Source organism: Erinaceus europaeus, chromosome 5 (assembly GCF_950295315.1).
Source record: "Erinaceus europaeus chromosome 5, mEriEur2.1, whole genome shotgun sequence".
Lineage (NCBI taxonomy): Eukaryota > Metazoa > Chordata > Mammalia > Eulipotyphla > Erinaceidae > Erinaceus > Erinaceus europaeus.
In genome coordinates this window covers 88,632,403-88,649,330 of record NC_080166.1, presented here as the reverse complement: position 1 = coordinate 88,649,330, position 16,928 = coordinate 88,632,403, and the positions used below count along the sequence as shown (strand labels likewise).

Genomic DNA, 16,928 nt, shown 5'->3' with positions numbered 1-16,928 from the left:
GAGAGGCAGGCTGAGAGTATGAATCAACCTGTCAATGCCCATGTTCAGCGGGGAAGCAATTACAAAAGCCAGACCTTCCACCTTCTGTACCCCATAATGACCCTGGGTCCATACTCCCAGAGGGATTAAAGAATAGGAAGGCTCTCAGGGGAGGGGATGGGATAAGGAGTTCTGGTGGTGGGAACTGTATGGAGTTATACCCCTCTAATCCTATGGTTTTTGTCAGTGTTTCCTTTTTATAAATAAAAATTAAAAAAAATAAACAACCCACAAATACTTAATTTGTATGTTTATTCTTCCTTAATCTCTCTTCATACTAAAGAGGGAAAGAGGGGGAGGGAGAGAGAGAGAGAGAGAAAGAGAGAGGGAGGAAGGGAGGGAGAGAGAAAGAGAGAGGGGGCAGGGAGAGGGAGGGGGAGGGAGACAGAGAGAGAGAAAGAGAGAGGGGGGAGGGAGGAGGAGGGAGAGAGAGAGAAAGGGGGGAGGAAGGGGGAGGGGGGAGAGAGAGAGAGAGAATCTCCTTTGGACTATGAGCAAAAGCAATCTCCAGGCAAATGTAGATCTTACAGAAACTGGCGAATGTAGTTGATTAGAAAAGCTATTGGTGGCCCAAGGCTGTGAAGAGTGTGGCCGCCGTGGGCTTCTGTACGCTCTGGTGAGATTTCCCATTCTGTCTAGATCACAAAAAAATGCTCTTGGTTGTATATGTTAGAATTGTAAAGAACATTTTTTTAAGGGAAAACACATCAAAAATTATCTGATAAATATTTTGTTACAGCTTATACAAGAAGCCAAGAAATAGGTGCCCAGTGCCCATCAGTGGGGAGCACACATTAGCATGTGCAAGGACCCAAGAGTTCATCTGATAGCATTTCCTGTCTGCTGTGATTTTCAAAGGTCAATTCTGCTGAAAGTTTAGGGCCAATGATAAGCAGATGTAAAATTCTGAACAATTCTGTTGCATTATCTGTTCTGACCTTGAGATGGGAAGTGGAGGAAGGTTGGAGCTACTGCCCTTAAGAAAAAACCTACATGCAGGAACTGACCAGGAACTTGGTTCTATCTGTGCACTCTGTCATGACAGCATGACAGTACCCTGGTGGCACACTGATTTGTTTTCTTGAATTTAGCTGAAGGTCATTTCAGAGACTGTAGAGACTGGCATCAGGCAAGCTAACCTCTGGGTGGGGTGGGGGTAGGGGGTTGCTGTCAAAATTTTAAATTTGGAAGAAGATTCCACACTGTTCTCCTTTTCAGTATATTCTCTTTGCTACCAAAGTAAAGGTACTACTTCCTTTTCTTTTTTTTTTTCATGATTTAATAATGGGGTACTACTTTCTACATCTCTACTATGAAGTATTACATTGAAAATAAACATATATTATGATCAATTGAATTATCTCTTCATTTGTTTCATTATCTTTATTTATTTGATAGAGAAAGCCAGAACACAAAAGGAGGAGAGAGGGGGACTGACCTCACAAACATCTCCCCTTTCATTTGCAAGGTAAAGAGACTAGAAAAGAGTCTGACTGTGGATTCTGAATGCAGGTGCCAAAGAGACCTTGGGAGGCTGTCAACCATCTGTCGACCCTCACCTCATTCTCCTTGCCTACCTGCTGCAGTCTTCTTTGGTTAATAAGGACAGTCTTGAACTACTACTAGACTGGGACTCTGACTTGAGCTACTGCTGTGGCTCCTGATGGGAGTGCAGCAAGTGTAAAGACAAAAGGGGGGGGCTGGGGAGTAGCACAGGGGGTTAAGTGCACATGGCACAAAGCAAGCACAAGGACTGGCATAAGGATCCCAGTCTGAGCCCCCGGCTCCCCACCTGCAAGGGGGTCGCTTCACAAATGGTGAAGCAGGTCTGCAAATGTCTATCTTTCTCTCCTCTTCTCTGTCTTCCCCTTCTCTCTCCATTTCTCTCTGTCCTATCCAGCAACAATGACAGCAATAACAACAACAATAATAACAACGATAAACAACAAGAACAACAAAAGGGGGAAAAATGGCCTCCAGGAGCAGTGGATTTGTAGTGCAGGCACTGAGCCCCAGCAATAACCCTGGAGGGGGAAAAAAAAAGACAAAAAGAAGGGCTAAGAACTGCTGGCCTGTGATCATCTCACCTACCACCTTCCTTAGGGTCAAAGCAGTGAGTCAGTGAACCTCAGTTCCCCTAAATCCTTGTATGTTTAACCTTGCTAAAATCACTCAAGTCCTTGGTTCACTTACACCACTTTTTTTTTTTTTTTTTGTCTCCCACTATGAGTCAAAGGTGATAGCAGACATGGAAAATACAAAGATGAATTTATTTATTTATGTATTTATTGCCACCAGGGTTATCACTGGGGCTTGGTACCTGCACTGAATCCATGGCTCCCAGTGGCTTTTTTTTTTTTTAGTAACAGGACAGAGAGAAATTGAGAGAGGAAGGGAGATATAAAGGGAGAAAGACAGACACCTGCAGACCTGCTTCACCCTGGTGAGGCAGACCCCCTGCAGGTGGGGAGCCAGGGCTAGAACCAGGTCCTTGTGCATGGTGACATGTGTGCTTAACCAGGTGCACCACTGCCCAGCCCCTACCAAAAATGATTTCAGAAGTGCTGGTGTCCCTTAAGGAACTCCAGTCAGTAAAGAGACACAGAGTGGAGCATAAGAAAGCCTTTGAGGGCTCAAAGAATTAGGTGACCTCAAAGCACATGCACGACTAAAGAAAAAACTTAGGTGGGTGTAGGGTAGGGATCATCTAACAGAGGGCCCAAACCCAAGTTCTGATGTTAAGTAGCTGAAGTACAGACTGTTCATGCTGCACAGAGTCAGAATCATCTAGCTCCAAATGCCAACATTATCACAGGAGAAAAAAAAGAGAGAGACCCCAAGAGGCTGACTGACCCATCCAAAAATGAGTCAGGATTATTACATGCAGGGACCAGAGAAGTATTATTAAAAAAAGAAAATAAGAAAAGTATTATTGACATAGTTGTGTTTTTTTAATATTTATTTATTTATTTTGGGTAGAGGCAGAAAGAAATTGAAAGGGAAAAGGTGACATAGGGAGGGAGAAAGAAAAGACAACTGCAGGCCTGCTTCCTCTCTGCAGGTGGGGATGGGGGACTTGAACCTGGGTCCTTAAGCACAGGAACCTGTGCAATCTGCCAGATGCAGCAGTGCCTGGACCCCAGCAGAGTTCTTTTAAAAGATTCATCTTAAATTTAGAAAACGTTCAGATCTCCCATCTCTCAGCGGTTCTTATGATGTATTCAATTAATCAGATATTAATGAGGAAGAAAGAAACGCCATTTTAATGTGTTGACATCACGCACAGCAAGGATCTCAATAAGCATCATTCATAAGTTACAGCCTTTGCAGCAAGTGGCTGGGGGATGCATTCACAAACATCACACTTAGCTTTTCTTATGAACTCTAGGCACCAAGAGAGACCAGCACAGCCTGTTTGTGGACAAGAACAAACTTTAAGACAAGATTTTGCTCTGATAAATAGAGCTTCCCAAGCAAAACACCTAAAAACTAAGGTCAAACCTCTATCATGAACTATTTTCTGGCAAAATATATAAAATTGTTCAGTTGAGGCATTTTTTTCTTGGAGCTCCTTGTTCCCAACCCTCATGATTTTTTTTTTTTCTTTTACTCAAAATTAGTTGAAGGCTGTGTTTTATTAATGGGACAGAATTACTTGGGAAACCCATGATTTCTCATGGGGGCCATCTGTTTGGCTCTCTGTAGCTTTAGCTGGCTTGAGTGTAGCTGATGATATTAAGGTAAAATCATGGATTACATGATGCTCTCCTGACTCATCAAACGATTGTGATTAATTTCCTAGCCTGCAAGTCAACATAAAACCAGGCCACTATCATCATCATCATTGTTTTCACCTTTCAACTCTTACCCCCAAGAACAGCTGCTATAAAGCACCTCTGCCAAGCACCCGTGTTCCAGTCCCCACATTTTCTCCAAATTGAAGACCTGAGTAAGAGTTGCCAGCTTTTCCCATGCACCCACCCAGCAAGCTGCTCTTTTTGCTTGGTCTCACAGCCAGGAAGGATATTTTCAGAGGTATCCCATAGACTAAGTCGTGCTGGTGGGAGCACACCCTCTCCCAGAGGCACGGGGACCTCTACGTGGGGATGAGCTGTAGTCGCGGAGTTGCAGGGGGGCCGCGCGGGGACAGGGGGCCGGGGGACCATGGGGGGGAGCCGTGCTGGGTGCACTTGGCAGGGAGGTGGAGGGAGGCGGCCCCGGGCTCGGGCCTCAGGGCTGGAGCCGCGCAGGGCGCACAGGGTGGCGGCAGGACTTGCTTGGCGCGTACCTGGCACCCTCCGCGAGCAAGCGCTCTGGGCCAGGCCCGGGCGGGAAGGACAAACCTCCGGGTGCCGGGACGACCTCCGGGCCCCAAAGGCTCGCCAGAGGGGTGAGGAGCTCGCGGACTGGGGGTCCCCGCGCAGCGCCCCCTTTGCGCACAGTAGCCTGCGCACCTGCCAGGCCTGTAGGCTAAGGGCAGCTCTCCGCCGCCGCCACCCCAGGGTGCGCTCTGCCCCTCCGAGCCCCCGGACCCAGACAAACTTCCTTCTTCCGGAAGCCCCAGGCCGCCAGGCCGCCCCTCCACGCCCCCGTCGCGCGCTGCAGACCCGCTCCCCCGCCACCCCGCCCAGGGGAGCCCGGAGACCCAGAGACACCCAGAAGGGGGCGCCTTGTGGGGGGGGTGCAGCAGGAAGTGGGGGGGCCCTCAGCCGGAGTGAGGGGCGGCCAGGACGGAGGGTTGCCTTGGGCTGGGGGTGCAGCAGGGAGTAGAGGGGGGAACATCCAGAGCTGGGGGTGCAGCTGGGAGTGGGGGAGCGCCCTGGACTGGGGGCGCAGTCGGGAGTAGGGGGGCGCCCTGGGCTGGGAGTGCAGCTGGGAGTAGGTGGGCGCCCTGGGCTGGGGGTGCAGTCAGGAGTAGGGGCGCGACCTGGGCTTGGGGTGCAGTCAGGAGTAGGTGGGCGCCCTGGGCTGGGGGTGTAGTCGAGTAGGGGGAACGTCCTGGGCTGGGGTGCATCCGGAAGTGGGGGCGCAGGGCTGGAGAGTGCATCTGGGAATGGGGGGCGCCCTGGCTGGGGGGCGCAGCCGGAAGTAGGGGACGCCCTGGTTTGGAGGGGTGCAGCCTGGAGTGGAGGCACAGGGCGGGGGCACACGGCTGGGCAGTCCCCGAGGAAAGTGCGCCCGGGGCCCCAGCTCGCCCTCTCCTTGCCCAGCGCCTTGCGACCCGTCCTGGCGGGGGTGGCGGGCAGGTGGAACTGGGGGGCCGAGGAGCTGGGTCACCTGGGGGCCGGGGGCTCGGGGTCCGAGGATTTGGGAATCGGGGGTCTGCCTTACCTCTGTCCAGGGAGAGCGGCTGGACCGCGCTTAGTGTCGCCATGTCTGCTCCGGGGAGCGGAGACGCCTCGGCAGCAGCAACCGCTGGTCGTGAGAAAAAGGGGAGGGACGTGGGCGGGGCGGGGCGGGGCTGGGGAGGTGCTGGGGGAGGGGCACCGCGAGAGGGATGCAGGGGGAGATGCCTAGGGGTAGGGGGTGGGGGGAGATGCTGAGGGGGAGGGGTACTAGGAGAGAGGGTCCAGGAGGAGGGGGTGCAGAGGGTGGACATGCTGCGGAGAGGGGGGTCCTGGGGGAGGGGTGCAGGGGAGGAGGTGATGTGGGGAGGGGTGCAAGGGAACAGGTGTTGAAAGGGAGGTGTGCAGGGGGTGGAGGTGTTGAAGGGGAGGAGTGAAGGTGGTGGAGTTGATGCAGGGGTGGGGTGTAGAGGGGCAGGTGTTGAAGGGGAGGGATTCAGGGGGACTGGTGTTGAAGTGGAGGGGTGCAGGGGGTGGAGTTGATGCAGGGGAAGTGTGTGTGGGGCAGGTGTTGAAGGGGAGGGGTGCAGCGGTGAGGTACTGCTGGGCAGGGCCAGCAGCCATTAGCAGCCACAACTGTTTAGAGGTGGCAAGGCCTGAGCAGTTGCCAGAGCAGGGCTGACTCCCTGGAACTTCTCCGGTGCACCATGCACTGGAGCACTGACCACCGGCTGGGTTTCTGTCACCTCCTCCTACTTTCCACTCAAATAAGATGCTCAGGTGTGTGGGAACAAGATGCTCAGGTGTCTGTAATAAGATGCTCAGTTGTGTGGGAATTAAATGCTCAGGTGTGTGGGAATAAGATGCTCGGGTATGTGGGAAAAAGATGCTCAGGTGTCTGGCAATGAGATGCTCAGGTGTCTGGGAATAAGATGCTCAGGTGTATGCTAATTAGATGCTCAGGTGTGTCTGGGAATAAGATGCTCAGGTGTGTCTGGGAATAAGATGCTCAGGTGTGTGGGAATTAGATGCTCAAGTGTGTCTGGGAATAAGATGCTCAGGTGTGTGGAATAAGATGCTCAAGTGTGTGAATGTCCATGTACACCCGAGGCTGGGTAGGTGGGTGGTGGAGTGGGAGGGGGTGGGAAGGGGCTAGGGGGAGGGAAGGACAGAGATTATTCTGTAGTTGTTTTGGATTTGGGTAGAGTTTTTGTTGTTGTTTATTTGTTTGTCAGATTACAGGAGACTTCATTCCCATGAGAGAAAGAAAACTGTCATTGAAGTCTTCATTGGGCTGCTGTTATTTCTGTTAAAGTTGTTGGAATGTTGTCCTTCTAGCAGTGTGCATGATAACTGATTTCAGAGGCTAACATTCCGTGGCTCAGTGTCTATTAAGGACTCCCCTGGAAGCTTCTTAAGAAATGACTTAGAATAAGAAACACAAAAAATTTTTTTCATCACTGTTTAAAGAAAATGAAAAGAAAAAAAGATGACAGCATAGCCCTAGAACTTTTCCAGTGGTCTGATTTCTAACCAGTGGTCATCAAAGTTGCCAGGTATGACTTTACTAGCAATCATGCCAGGAACCAAATCAAGTGTGATAAGCCCTGTGCTGTGGCCTGATCTGCAGGTTCAACACAGAAGCCTGTAGGTAGGCCTGACTCCAGGCTGGCTGGTCGGCCAAAATTTGTCACCAGATTCCAAGACTTGGTTGCTCGCCCTGAGAGAGCCAATGCTCAACCTGAGCCAAGGGCTGGTGCTAAGGAAAACATTTTTTTTTTTTTTTGAGGGATAGACAGCCCTCAGATACTACCTTCACACCCAGACAAGGGTTGGAATTGTTTTCAAGTGTTATGTTAGAAAAGTAAGATGCACAGGACAAATATTGTCATGGGGGTGCAGTGTTATCTTTCCGTGATAGGGTTTTTGTTTTGGTTTGGTTTTTGCCTCCAGGGTTATTGCTATGAATCCACCACTCCTGGAGACCATTTTTTCCTTTTCTATTTTATTTTCTTTTTTATTTTCTGTTTTTATTGGATAAGACAGAGAGAAATTGAGAGGGGAGCGAGAGACAGAGAAGGAGAAAGAGAGAGACACCTGCAGACCCTCTTCACCACTTGTGAAGCTTCCCCCCTGCAGGTGGGGAGTGGGGGCTCAAACCCTGTGCTTGCTTGTGTAGGTCTTTCCACATAGCACTATATGGGCTTGAATGGGTGTGCCACCAGCCAGCCCCTCCGTGATAGGTGTTCATATACCATCCCCACCCCCTTGTTCAGGGCCTCCTCCACCACATGCACTGGCATGGGTCCCCAAGGCCCACTTGGCCCACCCCCACCTCCAGTCCTTTGTTCACAAATCACCCTAGGCCAAGTTTCACCAAGTTTCTTCCTTTTCTGGCTTCTGAAGTTCCTCCTATAAGTGAAGAGAAAGGGCGAATGTCAGGATTAGGGTATTGAAGAGCTAAAAACAGGAGAGTGGGAGAACAAGGAGCTGGAGCAGCCATGTGGAAGGCTGTAGCTATGACAGGTGGAGGTAAGGTGGTGTGTGCACGTGTACATGCCTCGATGGTTTATTGGACAGAGACAAGAAGAAATCAAATGGGAGATGGAGATAGAGAGAGAGAGAGAGAGAGAGAGAGGGACCTGTGGTACTGCTTCACTGCTTATAAACCCCCTCCCCTTTTCCCTTTCAGGTCAGGGATCAGGGGCTTGAACCTGGGTCTTTGCACATGGTAGCATGTGCACTCTACCAAACATGCCACTGCCTGTCCACTTGAGGGAGATTCTCATCATATCCATCTGTGCTCAACAATGAACTATTGGATGAGTGTCTCAAACCAGGTGCTGTAGCCATGACCCCTACATTAGCATTTTCTGCAATCTCAGGCCTTCATGTGCTGGCTTCCTGGAAGTCCTTGTTTTCGGAACCAAGCATCTTTATTCTCTGCAAGTTGAACATGAGCTGCAATAGCCATTGGTCATGCCAGAATCACTGCTAATAGCATGAGCTTCAAACAAAATTGAATTTATTCTGCTTGGTGACACTGCTGCCTTCCTGCAACCTGTGAGTTAGTGGGAAATGGTTGTATTCAAAGGGTGACTCTGGGGTCAGCTGATTAGGATTCAATTACAAGGACCTTCAAATACTGGTTGTGACCCAGGCTCTCACTAGCTTGTCACTGTAGGGATTCTTATTTCCTGATCAAGAAATTAAGAGGCATAGAGGAATCTTATCAGGATGGCAACTGATGGTGGGTTCAAATTTGGAAATGGCAAAACCTCCTCCTGCCACTTCCCTATGACAATTCTTTTAGTGAGGTATTTATTTATTTATTTATTTATTTATTTATTTATTTATTTATTTATTTATAAAAAGGAAACACTGACTAAACCATAGGATAGGAGGGGTACAACTCCACATAATTCCCACCACCAGAACTCTGTATCCCATCCCGTCCCCTGATAGCTTTCTTATTCTTTAACCCTCTGGGAGTATGGACCCAAGGTCATTGTGGGATGCAGAAGGTGGAAGGTCTGGTTTCTATAATTGCTTCCCTGCTGAACATGGGCACTGAGAGGTCAATCCATACTCCCAGCCTCCACTATGCTGTCTCCCCAGGGCCCTTTCCTTTTTACAAAGAAACTCCACACCACATTTTATACTTTTTATATCATTCATGATCTAGCAATACTGATCTTTAGTTTCATAGGTCCAGATACCCTTTCACACCTTTCACTCCTTCTCACTATGCTTAATATATATAAAGAGAGGAATGCCTGGGGTATTTAGGTTTTCAAAAAAAGAATTACAATTCTAGCTTCATACTATATAAACAAAGACTAATATTAAAATGCATACCTACTTTGAAATATAAAATAATTTTCTTATTAAAAATTTATTCAAATCTGTGTTAAGGTCTGTTTCACTTAATTGAATCTTTTTAAATTATATGACAAAATCAAGAGATTTGCATAAAACATTAGCATACCAGGAAAATGTGTTTAGTTAGATTATAAATGGAGTATAATAAGCACAGCTTCATATGAGGAAAATAACACCTTCAAACTGGAAATCTTTCAGTCTCTGGTGTTAGAAATTATTTTTGACTGATTCAAGATATCACATTATCTTCCCTAATTCTCACAGCTTTGTCAAAATAGCACTAGATTAAGACGAAGCGCCAACCTATACTTCAGAGTACAAATGTTTCTGGGTTTTCTATCATAAGTTGAGACTCATAGTATGTACCATTTCCCAAATGATTTATTTTGGTAACAATTTTACTATTTAACTCCTGGCAGGCATGGTCATAGAGGAACAGAAGTGACCCCCCCCAAAAGAAGAGAAAAGAAACAAATTTCTTCAACTATAGACCTTACCAAATCCACCAACTACAGCTGAGACACCAGCAGCCTCAGCCACCAAGTTCCAGATGTTATCATGATGCCATCCTGACTTCCCTGGGCAGATGACCTCACCAATATGTCCTAGAACCTCCCCTCCCCAGGACCCTGCCCCACTAAGGAAAGATAGAAACAGGTTGGAGGTATGGATCCACCTGCCAATGCCCATGTCCAGCAGAGAAGCAATTACAGAAGCCAGAACTCCCACCTTCTGCACCCCATAAAAAATTTGGGTCCATCCTCCCAGAGGGGGAGAAATGTTAGTGGAAGATGGGCTCTGAACTCCAACTCCTTCAGAGGAAAAAGGGAGGGACATTTGGATATAGTTATGGGGTTATGTGTTCCTTAGAAAAGAAGATATGACAGGACCCTGGGGGGAAAAAGGGCAAATTATACAAATATAGACAGATAGTTGTAGAAATAATAGTTAACCCATATCTGCAACCTTAGGAAAACTGTTGTAGCTTCTAATGGAGGGAATGGGGATTCAGAACTCTGGTGGTGGGTATGGTGTGGACTTAGACTCCTGTTGACATGTAGTTTTGTAAATCAATATTAAATCACTAATAAAAAACAATTTTACTGTCTGTTCCTTCAGCAAATAGCACATGCCAGACACTGTGTTAGGCAGTGGAACATTGCAACAGAGAAGAAAAGGCCCAGATTTCACTTCACTTAGGAACTACAGGGGAGAGAAAGAGAATAAGCAAACAGTGAAGAGATCAATGAATGACTAAGTGCTGTACAAAGAATAAATAATTTGGGGGTGGAATTGGGTCTAGGGTAATGTCCAATCACAAAAGATGGAATTGGGAAGGCAAAGCTTTCCTGGAGTAGGAGAGTAAAGCCAGGGATGAGAGAGTGGACATTGGTGGTGGTGGGATGGGGAGGCTGCCAGTTTGGGTAGAACAGAGCAGTTCAATTTGGAGTACAGCAACACGAGTCTAAAGAAGGTCACTGAGAGTCAGTGAGTGAAAGATAACATGATTAAGGGACCAGACAGTGTCACACCTGGTTGAGTGCACATACTACAATGCATGAGGTCCCGGGTTCAAGCCCCTGGTCCCCACCTGCAGGGGGAAAGCTTCGCAAGTGGTAAAGCAGGGCTGCAGGTGTCTCTGTCTCTCTTCCTCTCTCTCTTCCCCCTCTGCTTTCATTTTCTCTCTGTCTATATCTGATAATAATACAAATTTAAAAACATTTAAAAAGATAATGTAATTAACAGGCATGTAATGGACTTTTCATGAAGTGCCTTGTGCCGTCATACAATGCATGTACAAATACCATCTGGGATAAGAAAAAAAAAGGTTGTAGTGTCTACATAATTACCAGCATCAGAAAGCACTGAAAAATTATTAAGTCAAAGTTGGATATTAGAAAACTAAAGGTGAATACTCCCAGAGGGATAAAGAATAGGGAAGCTTTCAATGGAGGGGATGGGACAGGGATCTCTGGTGGTGGGGAAAGTATGGAATTACACCTCTGTTATCTTACAATCTTGTTCATCATTATTAAATCATTAATAAAAAAAACTAATGGTGAAATAAAGGTATAAAAAGTCAATTCTACTTATTTTTCACTTCTCCCACAATAAATGAAAAATAGTTATGGGAAAAGGGAATCTGAATGCGTAGTCTGCAAGTGTAGAGATTTCTCTGCACCGCTGCATATCCCAGTTATCATTCAGGTCTGAGTCCTTATGTATTCAGGGCAAAGCCTGGTTCTGGATGCCTGTACTGATGCCTCTTTAACGCAGAGAATACAAAGTGAAACTTTGGTTTAGTTTTTATTTATTTATTTATTTATTTATTTATTCCCTTTTGTTGCCCTTGTTGTTTTATTGTTGTAGTTATTATTATTGTTGTCGTCATTGTTGGATAGGACAGAGAGAAATGGAGAGAGGAGAGGAAGACAGAGAGGAGGAGAGAAAGATAGACACCTGCAGACCTGCTTCACCCACCGCCTGTGAAGCGACTCCCCTGCAGGTGGGGAGCCGGGGTTCGAACCGGGATCTTTATGCCGGTCCTTGTGCTTTGCGCCACCTGCGCTTAACCCGGTGCGCTACAACCCGACTCCTTTGGTTTAGTTTTGAAATGAGCGTTCTTCTATTTTCATAGTTGTAGGTTATGATCGGTCTATTTATAATGAAATCTAAATTCACAGCTAACATTTCTCCCCTTTCTATTTGAGTCCTGATTTCCTATTTACGCCATAGGCAAGTCCAAGAGAAGCAAGATAAAATGATTTATGTAAGTGATGAAGGACACCTCTCTTCCTCCAATTTACTGAGGAGATATTTCCAAACATTAAGAACCTGTAAGATATAATGGTTTTTGAAAATATTTAAAAATACTCATTATTGAATAGAGACAGAAGTTGAAAGGGGAGGAGGAGATAGAGAGGGAGAGAGGCAGAGACACCTGCAGCCCTGCTTCACCACTTGTGAAGCTTTCCCCCTGCAACTGGGGACTGGGGGTTTGAACCTTGGGCCTTGTGCACTGTAGTGTGTGCACTTAACCACCTGGATCCTTTTTAAAAATATTGTTGTGGCAGCAGGTGAGGTGGCTAAGTGGTGGCATGCCAGGCTTGTATGTGTAAGATGCACAGTTTCAGTACCCAGGATATATCTGCTAGAGCAGTGCTCTAGTCTTTCCCACCTTGAAATCCCTTCATTAACTCAACAAACACATCTTTTAAGTGTTTTTAAAAATTTTTTTTATCAGGGGCTGGGGTAGGCAACATAATGTTTATGCAAAGAGACTTTAGTGCCTGAGGCTCCAAGGTCTAAGGTTTAATCCTCCACACCTCTATAAACCAGAGCTGAACAGTGCTCAGGTAAATAAATAAATAAATAAATAAATAAATAAATAACAAATAAAAAATTTAAAGTTTTTATCAGTCCAGGTGGTAGTGCACCTGGTTGAATGTATGTTACAATATGCAAGGACCCGGGTTCAAGCCCCTGATCCCCACCTGTAGGGGGAAAGCTTCATGAGTGGTGAAGCAGAGCTGCAGGTGTCTGTCTGTCCCTCTCTATCACCCTCTCCCCTCTCAATTTCTGGCTGTCTCTATCCAATAAATAAGGATAATAAAAAATAAAACTTTAAAAATAAATAAAAATTTAGCTTAGCTTTGATGAAGCAAGGCAGATAAAATACACATACACAAATAAGCCAGATCACCTTAGCTAGTGGCAAAGGCTTTCCACAGTGTTAAAGCCTGTAGAGACACATAACTTGCTGCATGTTACACTGTCGGTCCCAGGGCATTTATGGCCTCTTTGGATAGGCCACAGTGAGTCTACTCACATCTGGGTACTGCCAGATACTTTGTGTAGATGTTTTCTTTCCTTTTCCCCACCCTCCTGGAAAGCCTTTTGTTAAACATTTACCAGAACACCACAAAGTCCATAAGAAAAACAAGCCAGGAATTTTTGATGAAACAAGTAGCAGGAGAGAAGTCTGCTTGGGAAAGGAGAGAGAATTTGTCACACTGCACTGGATAGAGACACATGTAAATAGCATATTGACACCGTACTTGGAGTTCTGACCAGATGCCGGACCGAAGTGAAGTGAGAAGGAAACATTAACTTTGAATTGCATCCAGGAAAACACATAGAATTCATTACAATTTGACTAATAAGGGGGCCAGGCAGTGATAGACCCACATCACCATCTGCAAAGACCAGGGTTGAAGCCTCAGCTTTTCATATGCAGGGGGGACTCTTCACGAGTGGAGGAGTAGGTCTACGGGTATCTATCTTTCTCTCTCCCTCTCTTTTAAACATCTTTTTTTGAAGTACTTGAGAATTTTATTTTTTTCTTACTATCTTTATTTATTGGGTAGACAGCCAGAAACTGAGAAGAAGGGGGAGATGGAGAAGGAGAGAGAAAGATTGATAGAGACACTTGCAGACCGGTTTTTCGGCTTGCAAAGCTTTTTCTTTGCAGGCAGGGGCCAGAGGCTCAAACCCGGGTCCTTACACATTGTAACGTGCACTCAATCAGATGCACCACCACCCAGCCCTTCTCCCTCCCCCTCTCAATTCCTCTCTGTTCCTATCAAGTAAAATGGGGGGGGGGCAGAAAAAATGGCCACCTGGACAAGTGGATTCACAGGGTAGACACCAAGCTCTAGCAATAACCCTGGTGACAATAAAAACATTGATTACCAAAAAATAAATGATGCTATAAATGTGTATATGCCATTGGCATGCATGGTGATTATACTTATGGTTTCTATTTGACAATGAATCTTACCAGTTAACTGCTACTTTTATTATCTTCCTTTTATCCTTTTTTGGAAAACATTGTTTTCACTGAATTTTATATAACATTATGTTTCAGGTGTGCATCATTCCAGCCTGTCTCTGTATAAACTAATTTCACTCTGAAAGAACCAATTCTCTCCTGCACCATAAAATTGACTCCTTTTATCCAGTGTCCCCTTCTCTATGTCCTTGAAAATAACACTGATGATGGTCTTGATGTGTTGGAGAATTTAGCTTCTTTTAAAAATATCGTTTCCCAAAAAAGGGGGGGTCCATGAAGTCAATAGAACATACTTTACCTTCCAAATCTTTGAAAACTACAAATGTAACAGTATTAAACATTTGTCAGTCACTCCAATGAGGCAAAATAGAATCGGGGGATGGGATCGGTTATCATGCTTGTGTGGAGTGTGGGAGACACATCTGTTTATCCAATTTTGTTTTACTTGATTTTGTTCTGAGATGGCTAAATCATGCAGTTGGCAAGACCACAATTAAGGTGACAATACAATATTTCTGTTGGGGCCCTGTGGTAGAGCTCACACGTATATTTGCTACAACGTAGGTGGAAATGGAAAGAATGATGTCAGGTGAAATAAACCAGGAGGAGAATGAATACCAGATAATATTACCACCAAGTGGGAACGAGGGAGCAAAGTTAGGAGCGCAACATGGAGGTAGAAACTGGCTGGGGGCATGGATCCACCTGCAATGCCCATGTCCAGCAAAGAAGCAATTACAGAAGCCAGACCTCCCACCTTCTGTACCCCATAAAGAATTTGGGTCCATCCTCCCAGAGGGATAGACTAGGGAAACTTCCAATGGAGGGGATGGGACATGGAATTCTAGTGGTGGGAACTGTGTGGAACTGAACTTCAGTTATCTTACCATCTTGTTAATCATTATTAAATCATTAATAAAAAATAAGGTCAATTAAATTTATTTCTCTATAGTCCTGGTACTGTGAAGATATTCATGATAGTATGGGGAAACAGAGAGAGGTCATCTTTGATGTCTTTGCAGATGGTGACACAGTGAAGTAATAGAAGCAGTTCCAGAATTTACAGCAGGTGCACTGAGGACAAGTCAGTAATGAGCACAGTGCAGCAGTAACATGGACCGTACATTTAGACACGTGACCCATGACTCTCGTTTCATTCTCCCATGCTTTGATTTCAAGGGTAATTACTGTCATTTGAGTTAATTTGTAATTAAATATCATCTTTCAGGGCCTAATCAGAAGCAGAAAGTATTTTGAAATTTATCTGTGAGATGTAGTCATGCCTTTTCCTCAACCTTTCTGGCCCTGGTGAGGTCTTACCACCAATGGGTGTGTGTGTGTGTGTGTGTGTGTGTGTGTGTGTGTGTGTATGAATGAGAGGGTTATTAATTAATGGTTATTCAACCGTTAATTCAGTCAATTAATCATTCATTCATCTTGTAGTTTCATGTCAAGAGGCTACTTTCTGTTTCCTCGAACCTCCTAGGACACTTGACTTTCAAAGGTTTCTTTAGTTCTTATTCAAAGCATTTACTCACACAATAAATTGAGTTACGACTTAATTAGCCTCCTTATGAATTTAAGCAAATTAAAAAAATTTATTTATGAAATGGAAATATTAGCAAGACCATATGGTAAGAATGATATAATTCCACACAATTCCCACCACCACAACTCTGTATCCCATGCCCTCCCTTGAAAGATTTCCCATTCTTTTTTTAAAATATTTTTTTATTTATAAAATAGAGATATTGATAAGACCATAGGATAAGAGGGGTAAATTCCACATAATTCCCTCCACCAGAGTTACCTATCCCATCCCCCCCCCATTCTTTATCCCTATTCTTTATCCCTCTGAGACCATGGATCCAAGATCATTATGGGGTGCAGAAAGTGGGAGGTCTGGCTTCTGTAATTGCTTCCCCACTAAACATGCTTCCCCACTAAACATGGGCTTTGGCAGGTCATTTCACACCCCCAATCTGTCTCTCTCTTTCCCTAGTGGGGCAGGGCTCTGGGGAAATGAGGTTCCAGGACACATGATAGGGTTGTCTGTCCAGGGAACTCAGGTTGGCATCACATGACACCATCTGGAACCTGGTGGTTGAAAAGGATTAAGATATAAAGCAGGACAAATTGTTGAATAATCATAAACCTAAAGGCAACAATATTGTAGAGGAATATTTGGGGGTCTCTATTTTGGAAAAAGCCAGTAGGTCTATTTTAGGTATATTCCAAGGGGCCCATGACTTTACTAGTTTTTGCCTGCGCCTGATATCTAACATGCAGGTGGACCCAGGTTATTGTCTGGGGAGATGGTGTCATAGTTGGAAAAAAGGACTAGAAAGCTGGATCAGGGAGGAGAGTAGCTCCCAAAGATGGGGAAAGTGTATAAATATTGTTAGTTGTAAACCACATCGATTTGATCTGGGGCCCATAGTCAGCACAGGAGCCTGTGTAACCTCTGCATCCCTGTAGGTCTGAGCTTACATTCTGTGGTCATGAGTAGGAACATTCCAGGGCACACTAATTTCAGGACTCATATTCCTTGAGTACTAGGTAGAGTATGTTGTCCAACCTCCCTTCAGAGAATGGAACATTCCCTACCATTTTTGATCCACATTGAGGGCAAGGTCCTATGGGGGCCCACAAAGGGATCCATTATGTTGTTCCTGATGGAGATGACCAGTGACAGTGGCAAGAGGGATCTATTAGAGGTCTAGGCCCATCATGCCTGTGTGGGAACCCCAGGACTCCCTGACTAGGGCCCCAGAATTAGTTTTTAATGAGGGAACCGAGTATAGTTTTCACTCTGAGTACTTCACTCTGTAATCTGGAGTTTTCCATAAATGAGGAGTGGCAAATCAAGCTCAAGCAACGTTCCTTACTAGTCCTCAAGTTAAAGCTATTTCTGGGTAAGTGCAGAAAGT

General features: G+C 45.6%; 1 protein-coding gene and 1 long non-coding RNA gene across 11 annotated transcripts in view; one reads left to right on the top strand and one right to left on the bottom strand.

Annotated features, from left to right (window-relative positions):
* The window catches only part of LIN7A (lin-7 homolog A, crumbs cell polarity complex component), a 194,428-nt gene extending 188,948 nt beyond the window's left edge, over nucleotides 1-5,480 (bottom strand). For 2 of the 7 annotated variants that reach the window (XM_007517209.3, XM_060191510.1), the window contains exon 1: nucleotides 5,371-5,474. In XM_007517209.3, coding sequence (XP_007517271.1) covers nucleotides 5,371-5,413 — 43 coding nt within the window. In that variant the 5' untranslated portion in view covers nucleotides 5,414-5,474. Of the gene's footprint in view, nucleotides 1-5,370 lie in introns of all 7 variants that reach the window. The other 5 variants (XM_016185596.2, XM_060191511.1, XM_060191507.1 and 2 more) reach the window with 5 other exon arrangements.
* LOC132538630 (uncharacterized) lies at nucleotides 4,342-10,304 on the top strand. Of its 4 annotated transcripts, none has more exons than XR_009549984.1 (3): nucleotides 4,342-4,429; nucleotides 8,017-8,387; nucleotides 9,626-10,304. It is a non-coding gene; the product is annotated as an uncharacterized LOC132538630 (long non-coding RNA). The 4 variants fall into 4 exon arrangements; XR_009549982.1 differs by having other exon boundaries at nucleotides 4,352-4,542; XR_009549983.1 differs by lacking the exon at nucleotides 4,342-4,429 and adding an exon at nucleotides 5,904-6,104.
* Nucleotides 10,305-16,928: the final 6,624 nt, after the last annotated feature.